The 27647-nt window shown below is 44.1% G+C and overlaps 1 protein-coding gene across 1 annotated transcript in view; it reads left to right on the top strand.

Moving 5' to 3' along the window:
- SUCLG1 (succinate-CoA ligase GDP/ADP-forming subunit alpha) overlaps window positions 1-14757 on the top strand; it is a 17655-nt gene extending 2898 nt beyond the window's left edge. Inside the window, exons 2-9 of the mRNA XM_020815224.3 lie at window positions 769-872; window positions 3000-3116; window positions 4165-4377; window positions 5307-5364; window positions 6821-6904; window positions 9909-10060; window positions 11848-12036; window positions 12912-14757. Of these exons, the coding sequence (XP_020670883.2) occupies window positions 769-872; window positions 3000-3116; window positions 4165-4377; window positions 5307-5364; window positions 6821-6904; window positions 9909-10060; window positions 11848-12036; window positions 12912-12938 (944 nt within the window). The 3' untranslated portion in view covers window positions 12939-14757. The remainder of the gene's footprint in view (window positions 1-768; window positions 873-2999; window positions 3117-4164; window positions 4378-5306; window positions 5365-6820; window positions 6905-9908; window positions 10061-11847; window positions 12037-12911) is intronic.
- The last annotated feature ends 12890 nt before the right edge of the window (window positions 14758-27647 follow it).

Raw genomic sequence — 27647 nt, 5'->3', positions numbered from 1 at the left:
AGTGGAGTAAGAATGCAGGTGAATGTATCATGGTATAGTTTTATGAGAAGACAAGGGAAAATTGGAGCCACATCAGACAAAAGGTCTATTGAGTCCATCGTTCTTTGGATTCTGAAGAGCCCACAAGCAGCATGGCAAGGCTATTCTGCTGGGTGTGTACTCTAGTGTGTTGCGAGGCATATTAAGATGACGCTGTTAAGGTGCTACACTCAATATGCCAGCAAGTTTGGAAAACTCAGCAGTGGCCAGAGGACTGGAAAAGATCAGTCTACATCTCAATCCCAAAGAAGGGCAGTACCAAAGAATACTTCAACTACTGCACAATTGCCGCTCAGAGTGGTCGATTTGATCAGATGAGCGGGATATAAATCAAATAATTAATAATAATAAATAATTACATGTATTTCACATGCTAGCAAGGTTGTGCTCAAAATCCTACAAGGTAGGCTTCAGCAGTATGTGGACTGAGAACTCGGTGCTTTTTTTGAAATATTGGGGAAAGGCACCTGATGTCAGTCGTAATTGTTTTGTGTGTTGTAAACAGTTGAGAACACTGGTTGTGAGTGGGATAATAAAGGAGAGTCAGAAGTCAGTCACCTCTATGCCTAGTTCTCATACCTGTTCATAGACATTGCTTCTATGATTGATCCTTGGAGTTTTCTCCATCCAGCTGCATGAGAAATGCAGAATCTTGAAGGATGAAGGTTTTCAACTGATGCGCTAGAAAAGCATACTGAATATTATGCTTTCTACTTTTTTCTTTTCTAGTGCAGAAAAATGGGGTCCGGCATTGTTCCTATTCAGCCACACGGAAGAATCTTTACATCAATAAAGACACAAAAGTTATCTGCCAAGGTTTTACCGGAAAACAGGTATGTCTCTTGAGTGAACTGTCAGATCTTTCTCTTTTCTCATGCTGCACTTACTTATTTATTAAACTTTTATGTTGGCCAGTTAGTGCGACACAGTACTCTGGGCAGTTAAAAGTCAAAGTAGAAGCAAATGGAGTCTCTAAAGCATACATGTTTGTCTGTTAAGACAACTCTAGCTCTAGAATTTTTAGCAATGAAAGAAAATGTTAATGTGGTTATTCTTATTAATTGTCAAGAATTAATAAACAATTGTTCTTCAATGCTTAATGGGAGATATATAATATTCTAAAGATTCCCTTATTGAATTTTTAGCAGTACAGTATGTAGTTGTTCAAATGTTAATTCTGACAGTGAAAAATAAATGGATCATTGGTGCTAGGTCTGAAATCATTTTCCTAATTCTGAATGCCTGTATGTGCTAGGCCAGAGGTCAGGGAACAGGGGTAAATTACCCCAAATGAGGTAAAAATGAAAATCCTGGGGGTAATGAGGGCGCAACCCTAACCTTTTCCCTCTTCCTCCTCCTCTTCCTGCTCTTCTGCCCGGGGGGGGGATACCCTGGCTGCCCGATCACCCCTTCCCCCCCTTCTCCAGCCTGGCTGCATCCACGTCATGGTGGATGGCAGCCAGCAGCAGGCCCCCGCTGGTGGCGTAGGGCAGCCGAGGTGGTGGTGGTGGGGCTGGCCATGGCAGAGGGTGAGGCAGGGGCAAGCGGCTAGAGCGCCCCAGCCAGGAGGAGCCTCTCCTTCCAGTGCCCGGAGAGGTGGATTGTGGCGGAGGGGGGCGGGTGCAGCCATTACGGCAGCCCTGGCCAAGCTCAGCTTCGTTGCACCAGGCTGCTGCCCCACGACCCTATTCCCGGAGGAGCCCGTCGGACGGCAGCGGCACTTACCTAGCTGGGTGGCTTCTTTTGACGCCACCTCCACGCTGGCTTGGGGGGCCTGGCAGAGCCTCTTGCCTTCCATGTGGCAGCTGTCATGGCGATTTATGGTGAGGCCTGCATGAGCCCTGATGGCGAGCCATGACGCGGCCGCCCCAGCGAGCAGCTGCCAGAGCCGGTGCCGGAGCAGGAGGCAGCACTGGGCACCCCCGGCGGGTGAGCCACCTGCTGCTCTTTGACAGTTGCCCAGGAGACGCCTCTGTGGGGCCAAGGACTGAGCCAGGCGGAGGAGGACCCTACCAGGCAAAGGGGAAGGCGGGCCACCGCCACCCAGGCGAGGCTTTGGTGGCGGCGCTTGACTGGCCGCGTGTGACCGAGATCCTTCCTTTCAAATCAAGGGGGTAATTTCAGCATATATATAAAAAAAATTTGTTGGGGGGAGATATAAAAGTTCCCTGACCACTGTGCTAGGCGGAAGGTTATCTGTGTTGTTCCTGGATGCTGGTTGAAATCCTGTTATGAGTTTAAGCCCACTCATAACTATCCATCCCTTCCTCCCTAGGAAACTAAGCACCACTGCTACCATGCTTGAGAGTGCACATGCACACTGACTTGGTGCATGCACATCTCTTCCCCCCCCCCCCCCCCGGGCAGCAGTGGTGCTTTGTTTAAAAGGGAGGAACAGAAAGAAAATTATGCTTGGGGTTATGCTACAGGCAGGATTTTGGCCAATGTGGTGTTATCTGTACCACAAATAGTGCCTTCTATTTATAGACTCCCATGCCACACTTAATATTCGAAATGCTGAGTTTTCATAGGGAGTATATAGGAAATTGCCTTTGGTTTTAGAAGCAGTAGAATACATTTCTAGTATTCTAATTGGATGATATGCCATTAAGTGTTTCTGGGAATTGCAGACCACAAGTTCCTGAGTTAACCAAGGTTGGGAGCGACTGGTTTTAGAACCACAGTATGGTGTTGCTTGGGACTTAATGTGCATATGTGTCCCACACGCACAAAGACTGATGAACCAAAATAAACAACTTCAGTTGAAGAATCCAGAGTTCCTTGGGGGAAAATGTGACATTTGGTCTTTCTAAGGTACTAGATTTTTTAAAACTCGAGCCTTCTGGTAGCTACGAATGCTCTCTCCCAGGTTCTGTTCCTTTCAGGGGTATGCGCACACCAGTGTCCTTGTCCTCTCAAGTTTAATTAGGCTACTTGTCTTGTTTGCATCTCTCTTGCAGGGTACCTTTCATAGTCAACAGGCTTTGGAATATGGCACCAATCTAGTAGGAGGGATCTCTCCAGGCAAAGGGGGCAAAACCCACTTGGGACTTCCGGTCTTTAACTCAGTGATAGAGGTAATGTTCTGGGAGTCAATACAGATTGATCGTTTGCCCTGTTCCATTCAGACAAGACTGTCATGCTCTTAAAATAATGCTGTCTTTTAATGCAGACAAGAAATTTCTACTGGTACAGAACTAGGCTGTGGGGATGCTTGCCGGGCCAGATGTTTGGAATTTGCACCTCCCGCATTGATTGCCCCTTCATTGCTAGGCTCTGTTAAAAGTGGAGGTCTTTATCTTTAGCGCCTGGAAAGTCTGACACCAAGTTATTTATGTGTCTCTGTGAACTTACTTGTTACAGAAAGGCAGTATTCTCTGACTTGATGCTAAAATGGTCAGATAGGCGGGGATTCAGGGCAGGGCCTTTTCCATAGTGGCCCCACAGTTTTGGAATTCTTTCTGCTGGGACTTTTCATGGCACTCATTGTATCAATTCTCTTTAACGACTAACTGCTGGAGGAGGAAAGCTTTTTTTGAAGGTGCTCTTACTCATGCAGTTGGATTTTGCCCATTGAATCAGTGGGATTTATATCAGTGGGGATTCATCATTAAGCAGCAGAGTCTCCTGCATTTGGGTCTGCCACTTGCACCGTGCCTTTTGACAATCAGCTGCGCTCAGGCTGATTTAACCATGAATCTGATAATGAGCTCTCAAAAGGTAAGGCAGTTGCAGAATTTCTGATGTGCTTGACCGAATATCTGAGTGACAAGAATATACCATATTTTTTCGTGTATAAGGCTCTTCCCATGTATAAGACGCCCACTTTTCTAATCCAAAATTAAGAAATCTAAGTGGGGCTTAGCAAGGGTGGGGGAAAAGGGATCAAAGCACTGCAGGATCGCTTTGATCCCTGCTTTCCCCTCCACTTGTTTTTGTACTCTTCTCAGCTTGCTTCCGTGTATAAGATGACTCTCAATTTTTAGTCTAAAGATTTTAGACAAAAGTATAGTCTTATACACAGAAAACTGGTAGTTTTTGTTTTGAATGATAAGAGTACTCTTGTTGGTAAGTTGGGTGTTTCTAAAGAACGGCAAGATTTAAGTTAATGTAATTGCGTCTTAGGCTAAGGAGAAAACAGGTGCTACGGCCTCCGCCATATACGTGCCACCGCCGTTCGCAGCCGCTGCCATCAACGAAGCCATTGACGCCGAAATCTCCCTTGTTGTGTGCATTACAGAAGGTATTCCTCAGCAGGACATGGTGCGCGTCAAACACAAGTTACTTCGGCAGAACAAGACTCGGCTTGTTGGCCCCAATTGCCCGGGCGTTATCAACGTAAGGGCTCAAATCGAGTTGACATGGATTGGTAAATTGTCTTTGGGGGAATAAAGGATGTTTTTAGAAATATAGACTGGTGCATCTTGTAATTTTGGCATCTTAGCTTGTCCTTCCGGATCGGCATCATCCTGATCATCTTGTAATTCCTCCCTTTCTCTCCCCGATGTGCCTTCCGGAAGTGGCTAGTGTACCTTAAAAGAAGAGACAGTATCTTACGCTTTTATTGTTTTATTTGTTTGGTGCGTGTATATCCTATTTTCCAAGGTCATGGCAGTGCACAATGCTCTCTCTCCTCTCCCCATTTTGTCTTCACAAAATTCCTGTGAGGTAGGTCAGGCTGAGAGGCCCAAGATCATCAGCTAAGTTGCGTGGCTGAGTGGGGATATGAATCCAGATCTCCCGAGTTGTCATCCAGTGCTTTTACCACTACACCACACTACCTCTGCATGCCTTTCCCCCCCAGTGATTTGTAAAGGGTTTTATGGAAGCACAAGAAGGCTTCTTGATTTGCTTTTCCCTCAAGGCATGGGATTTGTGACGCGGGCATGGCCCACTGTGTATCTGGGGGTGGAGTAGGAGGCAGAGAATTTGCTCTCGGACCCACAAAGCATAAAGTCCCCCATCCTACAGGCTTCATTTTAAAAACGAATGTCTTCTCACTGCCAATGCTGGCATGTCATAGTATGTTCCTGCCATGTGCTGTGGTGAATGAGGAACCCTCCATAGAGCCCACCAGGATCGAGAGAATGTGTCCTGGGATATGATCTAGAATTCTTTACAAAGTTTTAGGTAGGCCAGGCATTATGGAAAGTCCCCCCCCCCCTCCGCTGATAGATCTAAGACTTTTGTAGTCTAAGAACTTGGTAGTTAGGAAAGGAAACACTAATATCTGATTGTTTGTCTTTTGGATTTGGTTTTGCTTTTAGCCTGGAGAATGCAAAATTGGTATCATGCCCGGTCACATTCACAAGAAAGGAAGAATCGGTAAGATCTCAGACCAGCCTGTTGCATTTGTTTTTGAAACTGCAACCGTGTTTATTCCGTAGTTGTGTTTTTGCTATGTCTTTTACTGAGCATCCTAGTATAAAATGCACATTCATGAAATGATGCCTTCCCGTTCGGAAGACGTGTTTCTGTCTATGCAATTGGCCATCCCAGGTACATTGAATTAGACCCATGGATCCTGACTTAATTCAGCAGCTCCAGGGTGCGAATGATAAGAATATGATGGCAGGGCAGGATACTGGGATATGGAGAGTGTCCGGTCCTTTTAAAATTGTGCATTTTGTAACGGCAGCAGCAGAGAACATGCCTAGGCAAACAGGAAGGTTAGTGTTCTCAGTAAGCCCCAAATAAATCTAGTCTCAGCAACTTTTGGTAGCAGTACCTTTATCTGTCTTCCTGCAGCAAAGGCAGATGCCTTTGCAGAACTCAGGCGCTGCTCTACTTAGGCCAGCATGCCAGACTCCATTCACTGAATTGGTCACTATCAAAGTGGATTGCCACTTTCTCGGTAGCCCTACAGTTACCAAAGGCAAAGGAAAAAGGGGAGACAGAAAGGAAAGGGGGGAATTTTTTTGCAGAGAGCTTTCAAAGTAGCACACAGGCCACATCCTAGCAAGCTCACACTTGACTTGAGTGGACCTGGATGTGCTGTTGGTATTGTGGAGCTCCTTCTGGAGACTTATTTATTTATTTAGTGTCCTTTATAGGTCACCTTGCCTCCAATAAGGGAACGCAAGGTGGTTCTGTGACAGATGCTGGTCTTTTACTATGAAATGAGTGAACAATAGCATGTTGGTAAAAAACAAAGTATGCTGCTTCTACACCACCCCATAGCACTTAAACTACTCTCTGGGCGGTTTGCCATTTAATTAGGCAGGTACACTTTCAGCCCATCCCATCCTTACAAGCTGCGTACTCAGTTTACTGACCTTGGAAGGATGGACGGCTAAGTGAACCACCAGCCAGCTATCCTGGATGGCACCTGGGAGAGCAGAGTTTTGGCTGCAGTATTGCAGTGTAACCACTGCACCGCAAGGCTCCTTGTGGAAAGCTCTTCTGGTTTTCTCCTGGCTGTCTTCGCGTTCACAATGAAGACATTATCCTGCATCCCCTGTGGTTTTCAATTTAGAAGCTGTAGCCAATGAGAAAACGTTGCCTGCCAAGGTGCTGCTTGCAGCTGACCTGGGAACAATAAGAGTTCAGTAGTGCCGAATTTTGTTCTAGTGGGTCTGTTGTGTCTCGGACTACAGGTGTAATACCAACTCCCTCCAGTCGTACACTGTGTTTTAGGGATCCCTATTGTAACAAGTTTGAATGCAGTGGCTTTGTGTAATGTCCTGGTTTCATTCCTTTATATGAAGCAATACACGCTAAGGCTAGTTCGTCGCTTTTCATTGCTTCTCTGTGATCATCATTTTTGGCCCTTGCTCTTCAGGTATTGTATCAAGATCCGGAACTCTGACATATGAAGCTGTTCATCAGACAACTCAAGTCGGACTGGGACAATCCGTCTGTGTTGGTAAGTTTAAGAGAGGCTCAATTCATGAGTAAGGCAGCACACAAGATTGTGGAAACTGTGTGTTGCACTCTAGCTCTTTTCCCCTTCTGCCTTAAAGTCATATTTGAAGTAGTGCTGAAATCTTGTGCTTTCTTGCTGCCATTGCTATAAAGATTGCTCACACCACGGGGTGTTCCGGTGAAGGTGGTGTGTGTGAAAAGAATGAATTATGGGATATGATTGCACTTCCAAAAACTTCTGGGTGATTTGTTAACTCATAAGGAAAGAGAGAGCAGCAAATGTTGTTTTCTCTCTGAAGTGGCTTTAAGAATATGGTGTGTAGCAATGTCTTAAGCTAAATGGCTTTTTAACTGAAATAATATCAGCTGTGGGTCTGATGGCAATTTTTTGAATATATATTTTAATTGCATTTTAATTATTTTGCCCTTTTATTTTGCCTTTTTATTGTATTTTAAATGCTGTAAGCCGCCCAGAGACCTTCGGGTAATGTGGGCAGCATATAAGTTAAATAAATAAATGAATAAATCCGAGGGAAGGCAGTGCTTTCTAACCTTACCTTGGTGATTCCAAGAGGTAAACAACAAATAGTAGTCGGTCATATGCTGGCTCTTGCCAGCAGGATGGTAATCATGTGACAGGCTCATGCAGCTTTGCTCCAGTGCCTCCGCTTTTTAATCAAAAGGGTTTTGTTAGAATGCCTGGCTGAGTTCTAGTCTGCCAAGGCCCTTGGAGGCAAATCGCCGTTGTATTTCTTTTCCTCTGAAGGTGATTGCTTGCTGCCACATAGACAGGCGTAGGAAGGAAGGAGATGCCTTTGCTATCTTCCGCTGCTAATGGTATGAAGGAATATGTTGACTGTAGATGTGTTCCTCCCTATTTACGTATTTGCCTGTCTGTGTGGTAGGAAATGGCAGGCGGCAGAGACCCTTCAGCGTGCATGCAAAAGCAATCTTGAGCTCAGTACCTTAAAAGCTTAACAAGGCCATAAGTGTGATTCAGGTGATTCACACACATAAGTGTGTGCTTAAAAAAAAAGTTTTGCCATGTATTGTTTGAGATGATGCCATGTTGTGTATTGACCTCAGGTCTGAATAAAAGGCCAGCTGATGGTTGTTGTGGGTTTTTCGGGCTCTTTAGCCGTGTTCTGAAGGTTGTTCTTCTTCAGAGGACAGCACTCTGTGCTCTGGTGTACACACTAATCACCCATCTACATGAAAAGACAAAGGCCTATCTCACAGCCATAAATACTGCACTCCCAAAGCCAACTACACCAGAGCACAGAGTGCTGGCCTCTGAAGATGCCGGCCACAGAGACTGGCGAAACGTTAGGAAGGACAACCTTCAGAACACGGCCAAAGAGCCTGAAAAACCCACAACAATCATTAGATCCCGGCCGTGAAAGTCTTCGCGAATATATTAAAAGGCCAGCTGTTAACTGCACTGACAAAAGCCCTTTGGTTTGGTTTTGGTTGAATTCCAGCAGTGCTTAAGCATTGTGGAATGTTCAAATATATTTTGCACAAGCCGTCAGATCTGGAGCACTTTTTTTGTAACATACGTACCAGTTGTTAGGGAACAACAGCTTGAGAGGTCTTTTTCCCAGAAATTCCTGGTTGACAGGGTGTTGGATCAGATGGGTCAGGAATCTGAGCACGCGTGTCTCTTCTCATGCCTTTTGCCTGGGGGTAGGAAAGGAATTTAATTTATAGAAAGAGGACGAAGGAATTCTTCCTGGATTAAACCTCCAGAACAGTAACCCAACTTTTCGAGTTCTGATCTATTAAGTGTAAGTAGTTTAATGTGTACAGATTTCCTGAGCACCTCCTTGAGAGACCCACTACAGATAAGGAGGGGGGCTAAAGTTGCTGCATATTCACAAATTGTGGAAGTATAGGTCCCTTTAAGGAAAAAGGCAGGATAGAAATATTTTAAATTAATCAAATAAACATAGCCAACCAAAGCTTTGCAGTGGCACCTGGCTGGCAGTGTTTTGTTAGCATTCCTGGTGTTTAAGGGAATTGTTGAAAAGGTTCTTTGCACAAAACATGTGGGGTTGAATTCACTTTTAGTCTACTAAATGTAGACCTGGTGAAGTCAATGTGAACTACAGTAGGACTGTGATGCTCATGAGGATAGGTTCCAATGCCACCCACCCCTGCCAGTGCTGGAAATAGTGAATAAGCAAAGCACTTTCATCTACAGTGGTGCCCGCATAGTGACGTTAATCCGTTCCGGATTAATCATCACTATCCGGAAACATCGCAAAACAAAACTAAAAACCCCATAGGAACGCATTAAACTTCGTTTAATGTGTTCCTATGGGGCCCAAACTCACAGTTATGCGAAGTTCCTCCATAGCGCCGCCATTTTCGCGCCCTCAGTAAGCGGGGAAACCACGCGGAAATGGTTGCGGCGGCCATTTTGGAACCGCTGATCAGCTGTTCTAGAAACATCGCAATGCGATGTTTTGCCCATTAAAACATTGCAATGCAATCGCATTAGCAATCTAAAAAAATAGATTGCTATGCGGATTCGTCGTTAAACGGTGCGCTCGTTATGCGAGGCACCACTATAGTTTGTTTAGTGTCTGTACATATATCTATAGCACACTCTCTGATTCCATCTAGTCACCAGTCCTGATATTACATCTTGGGAATATGCATTTCTGGGTTTTATTTATCTTATTTTTTTTTCACGTGATAAGTGAAACCAGAGGTACTGATCCTATGGATACAGTGGGTCCTACTATACATTTGTGCTGACTATGTATTCAGCATTTCTCAACCTCACCCCCTCTGGTGGGCACCCGCTCAGAGTGGGCAGCTGCTGGAGGAGGCGGGGCCAGGAACTGCCAAACAACTATTTGCTGAGAAATGAACCAATGTGAACTGCCGAACCAGCATTTCATGCCGATCTCTAATTGAAAGTCAGCAAATCTTTCTACTGGGTTTGATCTCTGAAAGCTCTGTGTTGCTTTTCATGGTCTCCTTTGAATCTCTTTCAGGAATCGGAGGAGACCCGTTCAATGGAACAAATTTTATTGACTGTCTGGATGTCTTCCTGAAGGATCCCCACACGGAAGGGATCATATTGATAGGCGAGATTGGGGGAAATGCTGAAGAGGACGCTGCCGACTTCCTTAAGAAAAACAATTCTGTAAGCTCAGTTTTTCTTTTTAAAAATGGCTGAAATCCTGTTGCATAGCTCTGCCTGGGCAAGAGGAATGACATCAGCTGCAGAGGCACATTGCCAACGATTCCAGGCTTCCGTTGGCAATTTCAGGGGGTACACAACTTTGTCACATTGTGCACGAGTCACATGGACCTAGAAATTACCAAAAGGACCTTTTAACCTGCAGTGATTGGCTGACGCTGCTGATGTCATTCCTGTTGTGCACATGGAGCTGCACAATAGGATTTCAGCCAGTATTTTCTAAGTGTGGATTTTCTGTTCTTAGGGAAGAGTGGAGTATTTAGCTCTTTAAAGTCTGGGGGTTTAGATGAAAGGTTACCTTCTAGTCATGCTAGGGCTTTTATGTCCCTCTCTATAATGTATCCGTGAAAGATGAAGATAAATCCCAAATCATGTTTTCTCTTGTGCCACCTCATTTAGAAGGGATCCATAGTAGGTGCAGTTGTTTGTAACAAAGTTGACTACACATATCTCAGCAGGAAGGTGGATCAGTGGTGTTTCAAAAGCTAGGTGCAGAGATGTTGTGCCTCGACTACAGACTTGTGGGAGCTACTTTATATTTCAATTGAACCCAAGGTCCGCTAGTTTGCTGGCAAGGAGATGCACGGAACGAAGGAATGGGGCATTTTCGTAAACAAGTTCAGGCCAGGGTTTTATTTTTGCTATGGTTTGTTCTTTTGAAGTGGAACTTAACAATCCTTTCCCACAAATTTGGATTCTGTTTCTATAAGCTTCTTTTTCTTTCATATGCTGAATTTTAGGTGCTGGAGGAACTGACTCATTGCCTGGATCAAAACTTTTTTTTTTTTTTGGCCAGCCAGCTACCTTGTTTCGGTATAGCTTATCGGGCTGTTAAGAAAAAGCACCAAAGATTATTATTACCCAGTTCTTTGCTTTAAAGATGTCCAGATTTCGTAGGATGTCTCGTGCGGGAGTTGATTTCAAATCTCCCATATGTGTCACATGAGCATTCTGTTACATACGTACACCCCTTTCTCTGCCTATAATCCTCAGATCAGTGAAATGTTACACATCCTTTTTGGATGGCAACTTCAAGCATTCCCAGCCAAGATTTTGGCAGCTGTAGTCCAAAAAAGCAACTTTCCCAAGTAATTTAACCAGTTTTAGAGCTTTTATTCTTGGTTAGCTTTGTTAAGATTATTGGAGAATGTGATTAATTCCTTTTACAGTTTGAAGAGTATCAGGTACAAAAAACAATTATACAGAGGAAGCATGAGAGAATAGCATAAATTTCAGTGGCCCAGTACTTTTCACAGTGACTAGTACTTTGTATGTTAAAAATCATGTTGGAAGCATTTTAAGCAGAAAAGGGTATCTTTACTTACAGTAGCTGTCTTTAGTTACAGTCAACAGAAAAATAGAAAAACAGAATTTCCACATGTGGGTTAGCTGCCTCCATGCTTTCTGCATGTTTGGGAGTTAATAAAGAAGAGAGAGACTAACAAGCAAAGGAAGTGAAGCAAACAGGAAGTGGAGAGACAAACCAGAGCTGAGAAAAATAACTTTACCAATAGTTTAGTGGGAAAGGAGAATCCCTTTAGGTCCTAAAAGCCCCCCTCCCACTGATGCTAAGTGTTAGAAAGCATACAAGATTCTTATTATCTCAACAAAGATTAGGTTTTCTTCTTTCTCGCCTTTTAATGCTGCTGACTGCATCTGTTAGGGTATGTATCATATCTTCTCTCTTTTTTCCTGCTAATGAAACAAATACTTTTTTAAAAAAATCACAGGGTCCAGACTCCAAGCCGGTTGTGTCGTTTATAGCCGGAGTCACCGCTCCTCCAGGCAGAAGGATGGGCCACGCGGGAGCAATCATTGCTGGTGGGAAAGGTGGAGCTAAAGAGAAAATTACTGCCCTTCAAAACGCTGGGGTGACTGTCAGTATGTCTCCTGCTCAGCTGGGATCCACCATGTACAAGGTTGGTCAAGCGGTCATTAAATGCTGGTAAAGACAATAACACTTGTCTCCTGAGTTGATAAACTTGATCTTGATTTCTGGAAAAGGAGATCAGATTTCATCCCTGTCAATAGATTTTTCAAATACGGTGGCTTTCTCACCTTGATTCTCTCCAGGTAGTTGGAACTGCAACTCCCATCCCACTTGGGAGTGGTAGTTTTAGCACATCTGCAGAGTACCAGATTGGGGATGGCTAATTTAAGTGCACACATATTTGTGGGGCTGAGAGCAATGGGAGCTGGAATCAAATTCTTACTCAGCTTGGAATGTTGTTCCTGTTATTCTCAGCCTCACTCATCTTCAAAGACAGTTGAGGACAAAATGAAATGGTCCCTCCGATTTAATAGTAATATTTATATTTTTGTCTGTGGTTTCCTTTCAGGGTTTCATTAGGGGTTTTCCCCCGTACAGTTTTTGTGGTTTCACTGTCCAGTGGTGTTGAGAAACTCATCAAGTAGCCTAGGGATTTAAAAACATTCTGTGTCATAAATAAAAGCGGTTTGTCAAAAGCTGCGGACGTCTTGCAGGATGTCCTCATTCTAAAGGTGGAAGTCAAGCATCCTGCAGGCAAGGTTCTTGGCCCTCCTCTCTCTCTGACCGCGGAGCAGTGCGCAAGGGATGTTCCCACTTTCGTTTTCCCAACTAAATCTCACGGTGACCTCAGAAACCAATCCAATGTTGTTGTCAAGGAAGGACAGAAGGAGACCCGGGGCACAAGGAAGAACAGGGGGAGAGAAGCAGAAATATCCAGTTGAGAGAAGAGGCTGATAAATCAGAAGAGGCTGATAAATAATAAACCATTGCAATAAAACCATCTTTCTTTTTTAATCCCTCCAGGAGTTTGAGAAGAGGAAAATGCTGTGAAAAGAGGAAAAGGAGGAGGTAGGGGGCTTGCCGTCATATCAGCACAACCCTCGCCTCCCTTTCTGCTCTGTGCTTTTCAGGCACACATTTTTCGTTGAAAACATCAACTGACACCCGTCCTACGAATCCAGCTATAAAGCCACACGGTTTGATTTTCAGTGGCTCTTTTGTTCAGACATGATTGTGCATCGTAGCAGACAAATAAATCTACTACTAAACTTGATGATTTTACTCCCGGAAACTCAGAACCTTTCATTTTTCTTCAGTCATTCTGAGGCAGGGAGGAATTAAAGCTCAGTATTTAAAATAGTTGAAAGCTTTAAGAATACATATCTAAAGTAACATTGTCCCCCCTCCATTTGATGCATGAAGTTGGAACCATTCACAAAAGAGACATCCAGTCGGCTGGGTTGCGCAGAAATGTTGTTGAACTCCACAGAGTTTTAGCACTGGTGGTGGTGGCAGCAATGTGCAAAAACCTTAGTCTACGCCAGTGGTTCCCGACCTTTGGTTCCCAGGTGTTCTTCGAGTAAAACTCCCAGAAGCCTTCACCACTAGCTGTGCTGGCTAGGATTCCTGGGATTGCACTCCAAGAACATCTGGGTTACCCAAGATTGGGAACCGCTGATCTACACAACCATTGTATCCTCACCAATTTACTGTCCAGCAAGGCAGGGTTGGATGTAGCATAAGCTTCCTTATGTTCGGAGAGTGCTTTAAATCATGCTGTGGCATCCCAGCCATACTGGCATGGCCCAGGTGGGTATCCAGGTGGCTCTACTAGGATAAACACAGGCAAACAAAAATTAAGAACAAGAAGAAAGCAACCAGCAAACTGATCAAGGCCCCTTTTATAAGGATGTGGAGGGAAAGGATGTCAGATGTATCAAATGGAATAATTTTTTGTGAAGAGGAAGACTGACCTTCCCCTTGACTTTTGAAAAGAAACTGTTTCCTGTGTATTCTCGAAGGCTCTCCCCCTTATCACAACAATACACCCACAACAAAAACACACTGATCACCATAATCACCCAATCCCCTGAAAAGGACAAAAAGCTGATCCCACAGCTATCAACTATCCAACAAACTGCACCAAAGCACAGACAGGGTTCTGACTCCTGTACTCTGAAGATGCCAGCTACAGGGACTGGCGAAACATTAGGAAGAACAATCTTCAGAACACGGCCAAAGAGCCGGAAAAACCCACAACAATTTCCTATTTGATCCCTGAGAGAAGGAAGGAATTTGAGATCGGGGGTCTTCATGGGGTCGTCCGGGAGCCCAAGCGTCGCGCTCTCCCAGGTTTTATTTCTTTTTAACTCAAAAAAAAAAAATCCCTTATGGCCTTTAGAGGATGTGATGGTGGTGGCGAATTTTGCCTTGTTTCTCCTTGCCAGTATGTGCATGGTACCCCATCCCTGGCCCCGAAACATCAGGAGAGATGGAGCCAACTCATTGTGAAATTGGCCTTTCTCTCTAGAGGGGACTTTTTTCCAAAAATATTGGGGGAAGATGTTCAGAAGGGTATGCACGGTTCAATTCCAGGGTGAGTTTGTATAGTCCCTAAATCTCAGACTGTTGCCAGCTTTTACATTACGGGACAGAACATCTCTAATTTTTCATAGAATTGTTTTTTGATACCTGAAAGATTCTGAGGAGAATCCAGGTGAGATTTCAGCATGATTGCATTACCGTTCCTTCCGGGACGGCTGCCGATACCATTCACTCGTGGGTGTTATGTTCCCTCAGCTGGTTCCTCCATCACATGTCTCTTCCTACATCTATCCACTGTTGCAAAATAAAAGTTTCTGCATTTCTATTTTGAAGTCTAGTTTCTAGTTTGCTCCTGTTTATCTGTTACTCTTTATCACGGCGAGTGGGTTTGCCATATGCTGTGTAGGAGATCAAATTGTTTCACAACCTGGAGTTCGTTTTTAAAACATTTCAATAGAACAGCACTCGCTATACTCTCGTTTATTACTTCTCCCACCACCGCCACCAGGAAAGGTTTTATGGGCCTAGATCTAAAGAGAGCAATGCATCGAGTTCTGTGGCTCACTGCAGGTTTGCACGTATTTATTTGAAATACTTTTACCACACCTTTCTCCTAAAAGAAGACCCAAGGTGGCTTACAACATTAAACAAACAGAAACAGTGTTAAAAGCTAAAAGCAGCACATTATTCAAAGATTTTAAAAGAATAAGATTATATTTTAAATGGTTGGGGAAGGGCAGCAAAGAAGGGGCCAGGCTGGCCCTCTTGTGGGAGGGGGTTCCAGAGTCTGGGACCTTCTGTGTACCCATTAAATGCCTCTGTAGGGTGGTGGGATTGAGAGAAAAACCTCTACTGAGGTTCTTAAGACCAAGCAGGCTCATAAAAGGAGACTTGATAAAGCTGTTTATGGCTTTATACGTTAGAATCAACATTTTGAATTGTGCCTGGAAATGGATTGGCAGCTGCTGTAATTTGTGTTTCTCTTCCTCGTGCTGCGATATGTGAGAACAACCCAGCTTTGGAAAAGTTAAAATTTGGAGTAAACTTCCAGACTCTTCCAGCCATTCCAGTGATCGAAACAAAGGGATTATTTGAAAGTGTAGCTCTTAAGTTGGAAGAACTCTGCCCTTTCAGGGTCGAGAATATGGCTGGGCATTTTGAAATGTTGCTCCTTGAGTCCTAATTATGGTTTCCTTGGAAATCACAGTTTTTATATCTCTGGAAAATGCAGTTTTAATAATTTCTCTTGCATTTGTGAGCCGCCGGGTCTTTATTATGGTTTGAATTACCATCCGAGTTGATGCTGCTCTCTTGGGGGGGGGGGGGAGAGAAAAGAGAATGAGCATCTAACGGGGAGATATTTTCTGGAAATAATTACCGAAGATCCTCCTTTGCTGCCAAATTGTTTCATCTAGGCATAGATAAAATCCAGTGATCGTAAATGAGCCTTATGGGCTATAACGGAATTTGATGAAGTTTTCCGTTTGCTTTTATTATGACAGCAAATAAAAACCAACATAAGTGCGGGGGGAAAACTTGGCACTTCTTTTCCTATGGAATTGCTTTGAAGGCGACCCAGCGTATAAAAGCCGAAGTTTGGCGATCTGGGCCAGCGCTTCCCAACTTAGGGTAACCCAGGTGTTCTTGGACTGCAACTCCCAGAAACTGAGCAGTAGAGCCTAGTGGTGAAAACGCCTGGGAGTTGCAGTCCGAGAACCGCTATGTAGGTTGCGCTAGGCTGGGAACCACTAATCTAGGGGAACAAACAACCCGAATACTGTTTTTAGTTTGTGCTCATTTTTGCTGCAGTGGAAAAAGAAGCCACTGAATTCATGCCACATCCAGAAAGAATACTATAGGGGAAAACTAAAAATAGAAAATAAAAAAGGCAACATGGTGGTACCTTAAGGCTACTTATTTTTTTAATGTGAGCTTTTGTGGACAAGTCCACTTCATCAGACATAAAGAGCACTCGATTGGATTTAATCATCATCCTCATAGAACTGCAGGGCTGGAAGGAACCCTATTGATCGCTGATTCCAGCCCCTGTCAAGAAAATGCAGTGAGGAATCCAACTCCCAGCCTACCTACACCACTGAGCTATCCAGATTTCTTAACTCAAGATACTGTGCATAGGTCTCCGGAATTTCAAGGTGAGAAAACTGCACCTTGCAGCTCAGAGGTGATTTGAGTCTATAATCTGCTGGCATCTTCCAAATTTAGAATCTGTCATTTTATAATGCAGCCGTATGACCCTCCCGATTCTTGCTCTGTAAATAAACCCAAGCTACCTTGAGGCAGTGTGAACAGCTGAAGGGTAGGTAGGAAGTCGATCCAGTAAAAAAAAAAAACGTACATGGACATATCCTGTGGGATAGCTGAGTATTTTGTGGGATAGTTGAGCATCCCACAGACTGCACCAGAGCACAGACAGAGTTCTGACTCCTGTCCTCTGAAGATGCCGCCCACAGAGACTGGCAAAACGTTAGGAAGAAAAATCTCAAGAACATGGCCAGACAGCCTGAAAAACCTACAACAACCATCAATGTATGCATACTTTCTAGGGTTCTTTCCATAACAAAGCTGGGCATAGCACAGTTGGCCACAGAACAACAAGCTCTGAATTTCCATGAGCCTCTGACCCCGAGTTCCATATGTGTTTAAATGTTACTTCAAGGCACCGAAGGGATAGCTTTGAAACTCTTTAGCCTTAGTTTGTTGTTGTTGTTTAGTCGTTCAGTTGTGTCCGACTCTTCGTGATCCCGTGGACCAGAGCACACCAAGCCCTCCTGTCTTCCACGGCCTCCCGGAGTTGGGTCAAATTCATGTTGATAGCTTTGATGACATTGTCCAACCATCTCGTCCTCTGTTGTCCCCTTCTCCTCTCCCCTTCACTCTTTCCCAACATCAGGGGCTTTTCCAGGGAGTCTTCTCTTCTCACGAGATGGCCAAAGTATTGGAGCCTCAGCTTCAGGATCTGTCTTTCCAGGGAGCCTTACTACCTGGTTACTAAAGACACTAGCCAGAATTGTAGCCGTCAGTTATGCCAGCGTAATGTGCAATGCTGTAAAGAGCTACTACTGGGATAGCCACTGCATGGTGCAACTTGACCCATTTTTCTTTTAGAGATGTGAAAAAAAAGCAGTGACCCATTAGCCACCAGCAACCTGCCACAGCGGTTATGCCAACTTCTAATAACTCAGTAGGATTCTGGCGGCTGCTTTTTAGTAGAGCAGCCTTTCCCACTGGACTTTGGCCCTCAATATTCCTTATTTCAGCAAATACAGAAGGCCCAGAGTTTATTGCCCAGTGTTTTATGACTGATAATAAAATCTACGGCAGTGTGGGACATTGTGTGAAGGATTTGCATTCATCCACTTTAGGTCGGAATAAAAAGGGTGTGATCTGCCCTTCTGTCTCTTCCCTTTTCCTCCTGATAACATTGGAATGGCTTGGTGTCACTGAGGCACACAAGGTAAATGCTCATGGGAGTCTCTATATCTAGAAGCATTCGCATTTTTTCTGAATTACAGTGAGCAGTTGCTTCTTGTCAATGGATTTTGTAAAACTTTGTGATACAGATGAGGGGGAAAGGTGCATCCTTTCCACAAATCTCCATTAAATCATTGAACAGTTTGATACCGGCGGAAATCCCGTTGCTTTACCATAGGAGGTCACAGTAGAGCGGGCTCATGGACTCAGTGGGGGATATGGTACATCAATTCCTCTTTAAGTCCCATTGATTCAAATGGGCCTACTCTAGTTGCAACTTGCTGTGCTAAAGTAAGTCACAAATAATTTAGGCCCATTTGACTCGAGGGAATGGATGCAGGAGTTTGTTGTAGAGCTTTGAATCTTGGCTTAAAAACCTCTCGCAGTGCAATAGAAGTGCAGGGAATTACAGAGGAGAATTAGCTTCAGTCCTCCCAGAGAACGCAACTCCTCATTGTCTCATCAACTGGCACTTAGTCTTAATAACTCACTCTGAGACATTGGTAAGAGAAAGAATAAACAGGTTCCATTTATTCACAGTTGAGTAGATCAAAACTGCATGCTGTATAAAAAATAACTGCTTACAGGAACAGGCCTAAAGAGATTCATATTACCTGTTTCCAGCAGGCTTCTGCAGACCACATTCTTTGACTGTACTCTAATAGGCCTAACAGCATAACTGCCAGCAGACTAAAAAGAGAGGGGAAAAGACACTTAAGTAGAGAGGTGGGGCTCTCCTTGAAATCAGAGGCAGAGAAGGAACAATTGGTTACTGCTGGATTGATTGACAGTCACCTCAGTCCAGAAAGGTCCCTCCCAGCCAGATCTACTGAAGGCAGCATACAAGGTTGAAATTCCAACAGAGCTGGCTTCAACAGGCTTTCTTTAGTGAAATTTACTACACTAAGCAGTGAGATTTCACTTACCATTAGAGTGCCTAAGCAAAGTTTAATGAAATTCCTCCTTTTTTGGGATGACATCTCCCAGAATGTCTACCATACTTCAGCCCCATTGGCTGAGAAATTGTAAGAGTTATAAGCCCCCTTCCGCCCCCCAAAATGATTTTTTTCCCCTAAGCTTTTAAAACGGTCACAATTGAACTAAAAAATGCTACGTTGTTAGAAAAGAAATGCCTTCATAACTCTCTAAAACACTGAGTTTTTGCTATCGCATTCAAGGCCTGAACAGTAAAAACCATGCCAGCAGAAAGGCTGCTGCCATTATCCTAATGATGCGTTGCTCTGATTCATTTGGGAGCTGTTAAAAAGTCGGACGCTATTTTCTCATGATAAAGAAAGGAAATGGAAACAACCCAAGTGAAAAGGTTGCCTTGTCAGGTCTGATTTAATGTCTGAGTAATAACCATACGAAGAGAAAATGTATTTTTCTACAATGGCTTTTGTCGTTTTCTCGGAATCTGATAGGCAGAGTCCTTTTAGACTTCTTCCTCTTGTAGAGGTCATTGAAATGTTATTGTTTTAATTTTTCGGTAAGACTATGCTAATTTTTTTTGATATCAGGGTCTCCTTGGGATGATACATTTCCCATTTCAGGGAAATGTGAAGTTTGTTTGGGATTGTGTATAAAGTTTGTGTTACTGAAAAGATACACATCTTTTGAAGCTGGCAGCATCCCCCTTCACGGATCGCTGTCTTGTTGTGGTGAAGGGGCTTGAGTAATTCAGAGAAGCTATGGGCTATGCCGTGCAGGGACACCCAAGATGGACAGGTCATAGTGGAGAGTTCTGACTAAACGTGATCCAGCTGGAGCAGGAACTGGCAAGCCACTCCAGTATCTTTGTCAAGAAAACTCCATGGACAGAAACAAAAGGCTAAAGATATGACGCTGGAAGATGAGCCCCTCAGATTGGAAGGCATCCAACATGTTAATGAGGAAGAGCGGAGGACAAGTTTGAGCACCCCCAGAGCTAATGAAATGGTTGGGCCAAAGCCGAAAGGACGCTCAGCTGCAGACGTGCCTGGAAGCGAAAGGAAAGTCCAATGCTGCAAAGAAAAAATACTGCATAGAAACCTGGAATGTAAGATCTATGAATCTTGGTAAGTTGGATGTGGTCAAACAGGAGATGGCAAGAATAAACATTGACATCCTGGGCGTCAGTGAACTAAAGTGGACAGGAATGGGAGAATTTAATTCAGACGACAATCATATCTACTATCGTGGGCAAGAATCTCATAGAAGAAATGAAGTAGCCTTCGTAGTCAACAAAAGAGTGGGAAAAGCTGCCCTGGGACACAAGCTCAAAAATGATAGAATGATTTCAATATGAATCCAAGGCAGACCTTTCAACATCACAGTAACGAAGTTCATGCACCAAATTTCTCATGACTAAATTAATCCTACGTGCTGCCAGCTGGTCATTTCTTAACTGTCAGGGAAATGCAGATGAAGTAGGGAGACAGTTCCATTTTAACTGGGAGCTAATGATCAGCGTTATATTAAGTGTTTCATGTCATGCCCTTCTTTCTAGTTTCTGACGGGGCTGGTCAATATGAATTCATCCATTTAATATTTGTAACTTTATTGCAACACACGTTTAAACTGAATTAAATTTGCCACTATAGAAGAATGCATTCATATTTAAAACATTAAAAAAACAAGTAAAAATATGAATAGGAAGGCCAGCATTAATGGTTCCCCTACCCCCATAGTTTGGGACAGCGGGGAACATGGAAGGATAACCAGAAATGGAGAGATTTTCCTACTCTTAAGTGGAATGTTCAGCCCTTGAAGGCTGCTGGTGAGCCCAGTCTTCCGGTGGTGGTGGTGGTGGTGCATCCGCTCTGGGTTTTAATCTGAACTTCACACTGAACCCAAACCCAAACCCAGTGAATGAATTTGGGATTGTGCTTTTACCCTGTGGACTAAAAAAATAGCGTGGATTCCCCTCTCCTACAACATCCCTGTCCCCAGCCTTGATTTGTGCTTGATAGATGGATGCTGAGTTGTGACTCCTACCCACCCAAGGGGAAGAAGGAATCTCAGCAAAAGGCTTTCTGAAGTGTATGAACTTCCCAGACTGGTTCTATCTCAGTGCCAGAAAGTGAATGCTTGGTGGGAACTGCTGGAATGGCGCCCGCAGGTCCCGTAAGAGAAAGATTAAGTGTGCATTTCACATTAGATAAGCCACATTCAAGAAGAGATCAAGAGAGGAAAAAAAAACCATCATTATTTATCAGGCAGTGTGTTTCTCTTCTACTCTTACTTTCAGATGACAGCTTTTCTGTTATCAATCCTCCTGGATGCTGTTATGGATGTGTCCAGGGAGTGAAATTATAAATGAATCAAATAAGCCAAGTACTGCTGGGCTGGACCCAACATACTGTGTATTTCAGCCTTATTTAGCTGGACTACACTCCCCATCATCCCCCCGGCAGCAAAGCCTAGTGCCCCTTGCCTTGTCAGAGCAGTCCATCTGCTGCAGGTTTTAACATCCATCTTTTACAGGAGCTCTCTGAGTTGCTGAGCCCACCCTATTACCCCCCCCCTCCAAAGTTTGACCATTGTGAATTGGCCTTTTTAAAGTTCAAACTAAAACTGAGAGTGGAGCCCTTGTCTCCATGATATTGCAGTCACTAGCGTTCACTGCCTATTGTCATGTTGGTTGTTTGACACAAGTGGTGGCCCAACTCACCTGGAGGGCTGTCACGTTCCCAGGGGTTTCAAGAGCAACACCCAATAAGCCAGTCCAATATCAGAAGTTCAGAGGATGCAGAGCCGATACCAAAATGCCAAAGCCAAATCACAAACCATTAGCCGAGGTCGGGGTTCAAAGCCAAATCACACAACATAGTCCAGGATCAGAGTCCAAAGCCAAGGGTCCAGAGAATAAGGTTCAAGGTAGTTAGGAGCATGGGTGCGAGCCAGAGATTTGACTTGTTGCTTCTAGGAGCTTCCCAGCCATCTGGGAGCTGATTATATAGCATTGAACTGCTGGAAGCCTTTCATCCTGTCAAAACTCAGGACTAGCTGACCTTTCTGCGGGCAACATTCAAGCGATCCTCTGACCTTTGCATCATAAGTCTTTGCCAAAGTCTAGCCCTCACCCTGCCTACTGGGGGAGGAGAATCTGGTGGTGATTCAGCTGTCAGTGCTTCTAATCGCTCATCATTCTCCTCAGCTGTAGTTAGCCCCTCAGGTCCCGGATCTTCTGCTGAACTCATGACAAGGGCATTCAGTAGGAAATGGCTGCATTCAATCCACAAACAGTGGTTAACAAGATGATGCCCTTATGGCTCAACAAGCAGGGTGTGAAGCTAAACTCCGTCCCTTAAGATTTGTTAATTTTTCTTTGAAACCTTGTAGCTTCAGGTCCAGAGAGCCATAAAATCATTGAACCAACCAACCAATCAACCAACCAGGAGGTTGATCTCAAGGAGGTAAAAAGGTCCCAAACCATTCAGGGCTTTGTATGTCAGACACCATGAATTTGGCACAGAAGTATACAGGCAACCAATTCAGATGAGCCAGGACCAGAGAGATATGGTTGTATCTTGAAATCACCGAGACAAGCCTGGCCACAGCTTTTGGCACCTTCTACAGCTTCCATACTGTCTTCAAGGGCAGCACCATGTAGATAGCCTTGTAGTTAGTAAACCACCACTAACTTATTTCCCCCCTGTTTTCTGAGTCATAAAGGTAATATTTTCCCCTTCCTCTTGGAGGTTTTTCCAGAGTGCAAAAAAAGAAAAAAGGTATTACCTGCAAACTCTTTAATCTAACCTTAGAAACAGTGTCATCAGTGCCAGACAAAAAGATCATCAGTGTCAGTGCTCCTGATTGTGTATTCAGCTCGTTAATTAGATGAATTGCAAGAAAAAGATGCACCTAATTCATTACAGCTACTGAGAAACACAGAGGTGTCATCAAGGGATTAGCTACTGGCTGACATTTTATTTGGTGTCGTTTTCCTAATTAATGGAATCAACCTCAGGGGAGAAGGCGATGGTCTTTGTGTTAATGCTCCTTGGGGGGAAGATATTACACCATCTCCAGACATTTCAGGTGGCTAGTGTACCTCAAAACAGTCAAAATAAAATAAAAATAAAACCTTCAGTGTTGGGGATGAGTCATGACAGTTACGTAAGGAAAATCTGTCTGAAAAAGTCTGCTTTATCTGCGAACATGAAAAAAAAACTTGGCTTCTTTTGTAGTGCCTGTCATTAAGGTTATCTAATAGGAATTCAGTATGTCTGGAATTGTTAAGTGTGCATACGGCCCTACATTGCACTGACATTTGTTTTATACTTTAATACTTGCAAACGTGTTACAGAATCACAGAATGCATGAGTTGGAAGGGGGCCTATAAGGCCATTGAGTCCAGCCCCTTGCTCAATGAGGGAATCCAAGCCAAAGCAGATCTTACAGATGGTCGCCCAGTTTTCTCTTGAATGCCTCCATCGTCGGAGCACTCACCACTCACTGAAGTCATGGGATCCATTGTCGTACTGCTCGAACAGTTAAGAGGTTTTTCCTGGCATTCCGCCTAGATCTGGCTTCCCGTAACTTGAACCCATTATGATGCATCCTTAACTCTGGAATGACCAAGATTAGATCTTGCTACCTCCTCTGTATTTGAAAAGTGCTAACCCTATCTCTCCTCAATCTTCTTTTCTCAACCTTTCCTCACAGAGCTTGGTTTTGGGTCTCTTGATCATCCTTGTTGCTCTCCTCTGAAGTTGCTCCAGTTTGTTGGAATTCTTCTTCTAGGTAGCTGAAAAATGGAAGCTGAAATCAGAGTTTGTATTTAGCAATTTTAGCATGGCTGCCCTATTGGTGACCCATCTCAACCAATGACACATATTGAGAGAGGAGAGAAGAATTACGAAGAATACCTGGGACTGAGTGCATAATAGCCATCTTAGTTCAGTACTGAGCACAGCTGATTTGTGTTTCCTTCTGGCCGGGGACAAGTGCCCAGGGATGGTCTGTGTTTCCTGCCCTTCTGATCAGCAAAGATCAGTGAGTGAGTGTCACACCATAAACGAGGGATGGAGACCTGAGTTACAGGGCTCACTGTCAACTTGGACTTGGGTTTCTTCCCCCCAATGACTCAGACATGGCTTGGAACACACCCACCCCTTTCTTTTTTTTTCTGGGGAAAACTTGTTTTGAATAGGGACTTGGACTTGGGACCAAAGACTCGGACTTGGGACTTGGACCCAAGATTGGCCAACATCCCTGCCCTAAATTCACTGTACATCCCAACTGGTCTAACTTGCCACTTGAACTCCTAGACCTGGATTTACCCACAACTCAGAGAAAATCATGCACGTCAATACCCTTTTGTTTCACAGTCTGCCATCAACCCTTACTTGCTCCTCGGGAGGCAGTGAGCGCTCCAACACTGGAGGCATTCAAGAGAAAGCTAGACACCTGTCTGTCACTTACCTTGGATACCTGTGTTGAGCAGGGGGGTTGGATGTTATAGAAGAAGCCATTTCAGTAGGTTTGAAATTTCTTTCTAAGCCTAATATCAGGAGCCTCGTGCAGGGGTTCAACTGCAGCCCTGCAGCCAAGACTCTGCTCATGATCTCAGTTTGATCCCAACAGGTTTAGGTAACTGGATCAAGGTCGAGTCAGCTGAGTGTACATCTTGCTGGGGTGTAACCTGTATCATTTAATTATAAACCACCAAGCGAATGCTTTAAGCTCTATGGGGTGGTATATAAGCAACACATTGTGCTTTTGCTTTGCTGTAATATAATTCTTATCCATCTACCCACTCTATTCAGTTAATCTTCTCTGATTTCCTACTTCCCTGTCTCCTTTCTTACCTCATCTTCTTATCCAGCCAATTCAAACCTTTTCCACCAAATTTACATGCTCCACACTCACCCATTTTCCTCATGTAATTGCTATCTGTATACACTCTAAGAAAGTTATTTACCATGTTTACATAAATTAACACATTTAACATAACCAGGCATCACAGTGGGATTACACCCTTCCAGCATCAAAGTTTACACTTTCGAAATTTTGGTGCCATGGGACAAATCCCCGGGCATTCTGCTCTCAATACAACTCTGCCCGAAATGTGCTCTGATGTGAAGAATAGGTTCAGTGGAGCTCAGACGACAGTTTCCTCGAAAATAAGACCTAACCTGAAAATAAGCGCTAGTAGGATTTTTCAGTATGCTCGTAATACCCCCCAAATAAGCCCCAGTTAAGCAAAACCCCACCCCCACCCTTGTGCAGCAACCAGAAGAAGATGACATGGCTATATTTGAATAAATGTAGATTGTTGTACATTAAAAAATAAAACATCTCCTGAAAATAAGCCCTAATGCATTTTTTTTGGAGCAAAAGTTAACATAAGACCCTGTCTTATTTTCGGGGAAACACGGTATAAACTGGGCCTGCTAGATCAGTGATTCCAAGTCTTGGGTAACCCAGGTGTTCTTGGACTACAAATCCCAGAAGCCCTCACCACCAGCTGTGCTGGCCAGGATTTTTGGGAGTTGCAATCCAAGAACATCTGGGGACCCAAAGGTTGGGAACCACTGTGCTAGATGATCATCTGGAAGAGATTCTTTGTTTTTAAAATAATTATAGATGGCCTTAATGCTGAGGGGCAAAAAATTCACAGAGGGGAAGAAGAGCAAAAAATTGTGCCAAATCAATCTGGAGCTTTGAAATCTAACTTTTTTGGACTACAATGCCCAGAAAGTCTCTGGGAGACTGAAGGGCCTGTAATTCTAAAAAGTAGTATTATAAAGTTCAGAAAAAGAAAACTGTTACCATATGGCGACCTCAAAACCAGAGCTATTTTTTAAAAGGACCTTGTTGTGTAATTCATAATTTCCCAGCAGCTGAGTGGTTGTTCTTCTTGCTCCAGTTGCATAACTAATTTGCTGCTCATCAGTGTCATTAGCAGGAGGTGTGGGGAGAAAATGCTCTGTGGTTCCCCCTAGTGACCAATTCTGATCCTGCAAGTTGGTCTACCCTTGGAACCCTGGAACTCTAGAATACACCAAGCCTAACAATGTGGGCTCCTGATGAGCTACCTCAAGGAAACCATTCTTTGGGATGGGAGCTCCAATCCAAAGGCTCTTTTCCTTTGGGCACTCTTAGCTCGTTCAGAAACACATATCCCCAGGAATGCAACCAAGAGTTTGTTGCTGAGAAGCAGTTTCATAGAATCATAGAATAATGGAGTCGGAGGGGGCCTATAAGGCCATTAAGCCCAACCCCCTGCTCAGTGCATGAATGCAAATCAAAGGAGATCTGACAGAGGACTGTCCAATTTTCTCTTGAATGCCTCCAGCGTTGGAGCACTCAACGCCATTGTTGTACTTCTCTAACAAGACTTTTTTCCCCTGATATTCATCCTAAATCTGGCTTCCTGTAGCTTGAGCCCATTATTATGTATCCTGCACTCTGGGATGATTTGGAACAGATCCTGCCCCACTGCTGTAGTATTTGCTATCCTATCTCCTCTCAGTCTTCTTTTTCCAAGACTAAACATGCTCAGTTTGTTCAATCTGTCCTCACAGGGCTTGGTCTTACAGTCCCCTGATCATCCTTGTTGCCCTCCTCTGAACTTGTTCCAGGTCGACCCCATGACTTTTCATGATTTCTCTTATATAAAGAATCAGCAGAAGGATTCTGGCCAACACATCTGTCTCATGCTCCTGCAAACTTTGGAGGAAAATGGAATGCAACAAATGACTTGGTTTGATGTGGCCTTTTCCATGTCACATCATTTCCTCCCCCCTTTCGGATTCTAAGTACTGGAAACGGCTTTGTGAATAATGCCATGATGGGAAACCATTTCAGTGTCAGCTCTGCGAACCCTGACTTGTAATCATCTAAATTGCTGGAGGGATCAAGACATGGACAAACTGGCCTTGAGTGCCAGATGATGAGAAATAACAGCCACTGCCTCCTCGCTCCCTCTCCTCACCCCAAACCAGGAAAGATCATAGATCCAGTCAACTGAAACTCTGTGGAAATGATCCAGTAAAGCACTTCTTTTGCTAAGCAGTTCTCATTTCCTGAGGACCTGCATCTTCTTCCTCTGAGAGTGAACTCTTTTGGCTTCAGGCTCCTTCAGCAGCTGTTTGCTGTGTTGTTTCCCCTTCAAAACCCACCTCCCTCATCACCAGCTTTCATACCTGAATGTCAGAGACAGGAATCATTAATCCTCATACTAATCCTTCCCGGTGGCCCTTCAGACAGACACCCCTGGCCAAAGATAGCTGGACATGATGGAATGTCAATGCTTCTTCAGATCTGAGGCCAAGAGAGATAAACAGGAAGAGAGAAACAGTGGGAAGGTGTACTTACAGTGGAATGCATTTTTAAAGGGATAAGTGTAACTCCCGCTTCTCCCCTTGTGCTAGCAAAGCCTGTAAAGTTAGATTTGCCTGCTTAAATAGGCGATGAAGAATCTGAGGTCAGACTACAGTTCCCATCAGCCCCTGCCAGCCTGGTGAGTAGTAAGGAATGATGGGAGGGGCAGAACCTCAAAACCTAAAGGTTGTTAGAGTTTTTACAACCTCGCATCCTGCCTGTAGTTTGTCTGGCTGGGCAGGACTTTTCTGGGCTGGTGTGACTGTCAATCTATTCAGCATCATGGCAATCTCTCCAACACTAGCCAATTGTTCCTTCTCTCTTTTGGATATGTAGAGAGACCCACCTCCTTGCTGAGTATCCTTTGCCCTCCCTTTAGTCCATTGGAAATCAAGTTTTTTTAAGTTTGCT

Source organism: Pogona vitticeps, chromosome 5 (genome assembly GCF_051106095.1).
Source record: "Pogona vitticeps strain Pit_001003342236 chromosome 5, PviZW2.1, whole genome shotgun sequence".
NCBI lineage: Eukaryota > Metazoa > Chordata > Lepidosauria > Squamata > Agamidae > Pogona > Pogona vitticeps.
This window is presented reverse-complemented; position numbering and strand designations above follow the sequence as displayed.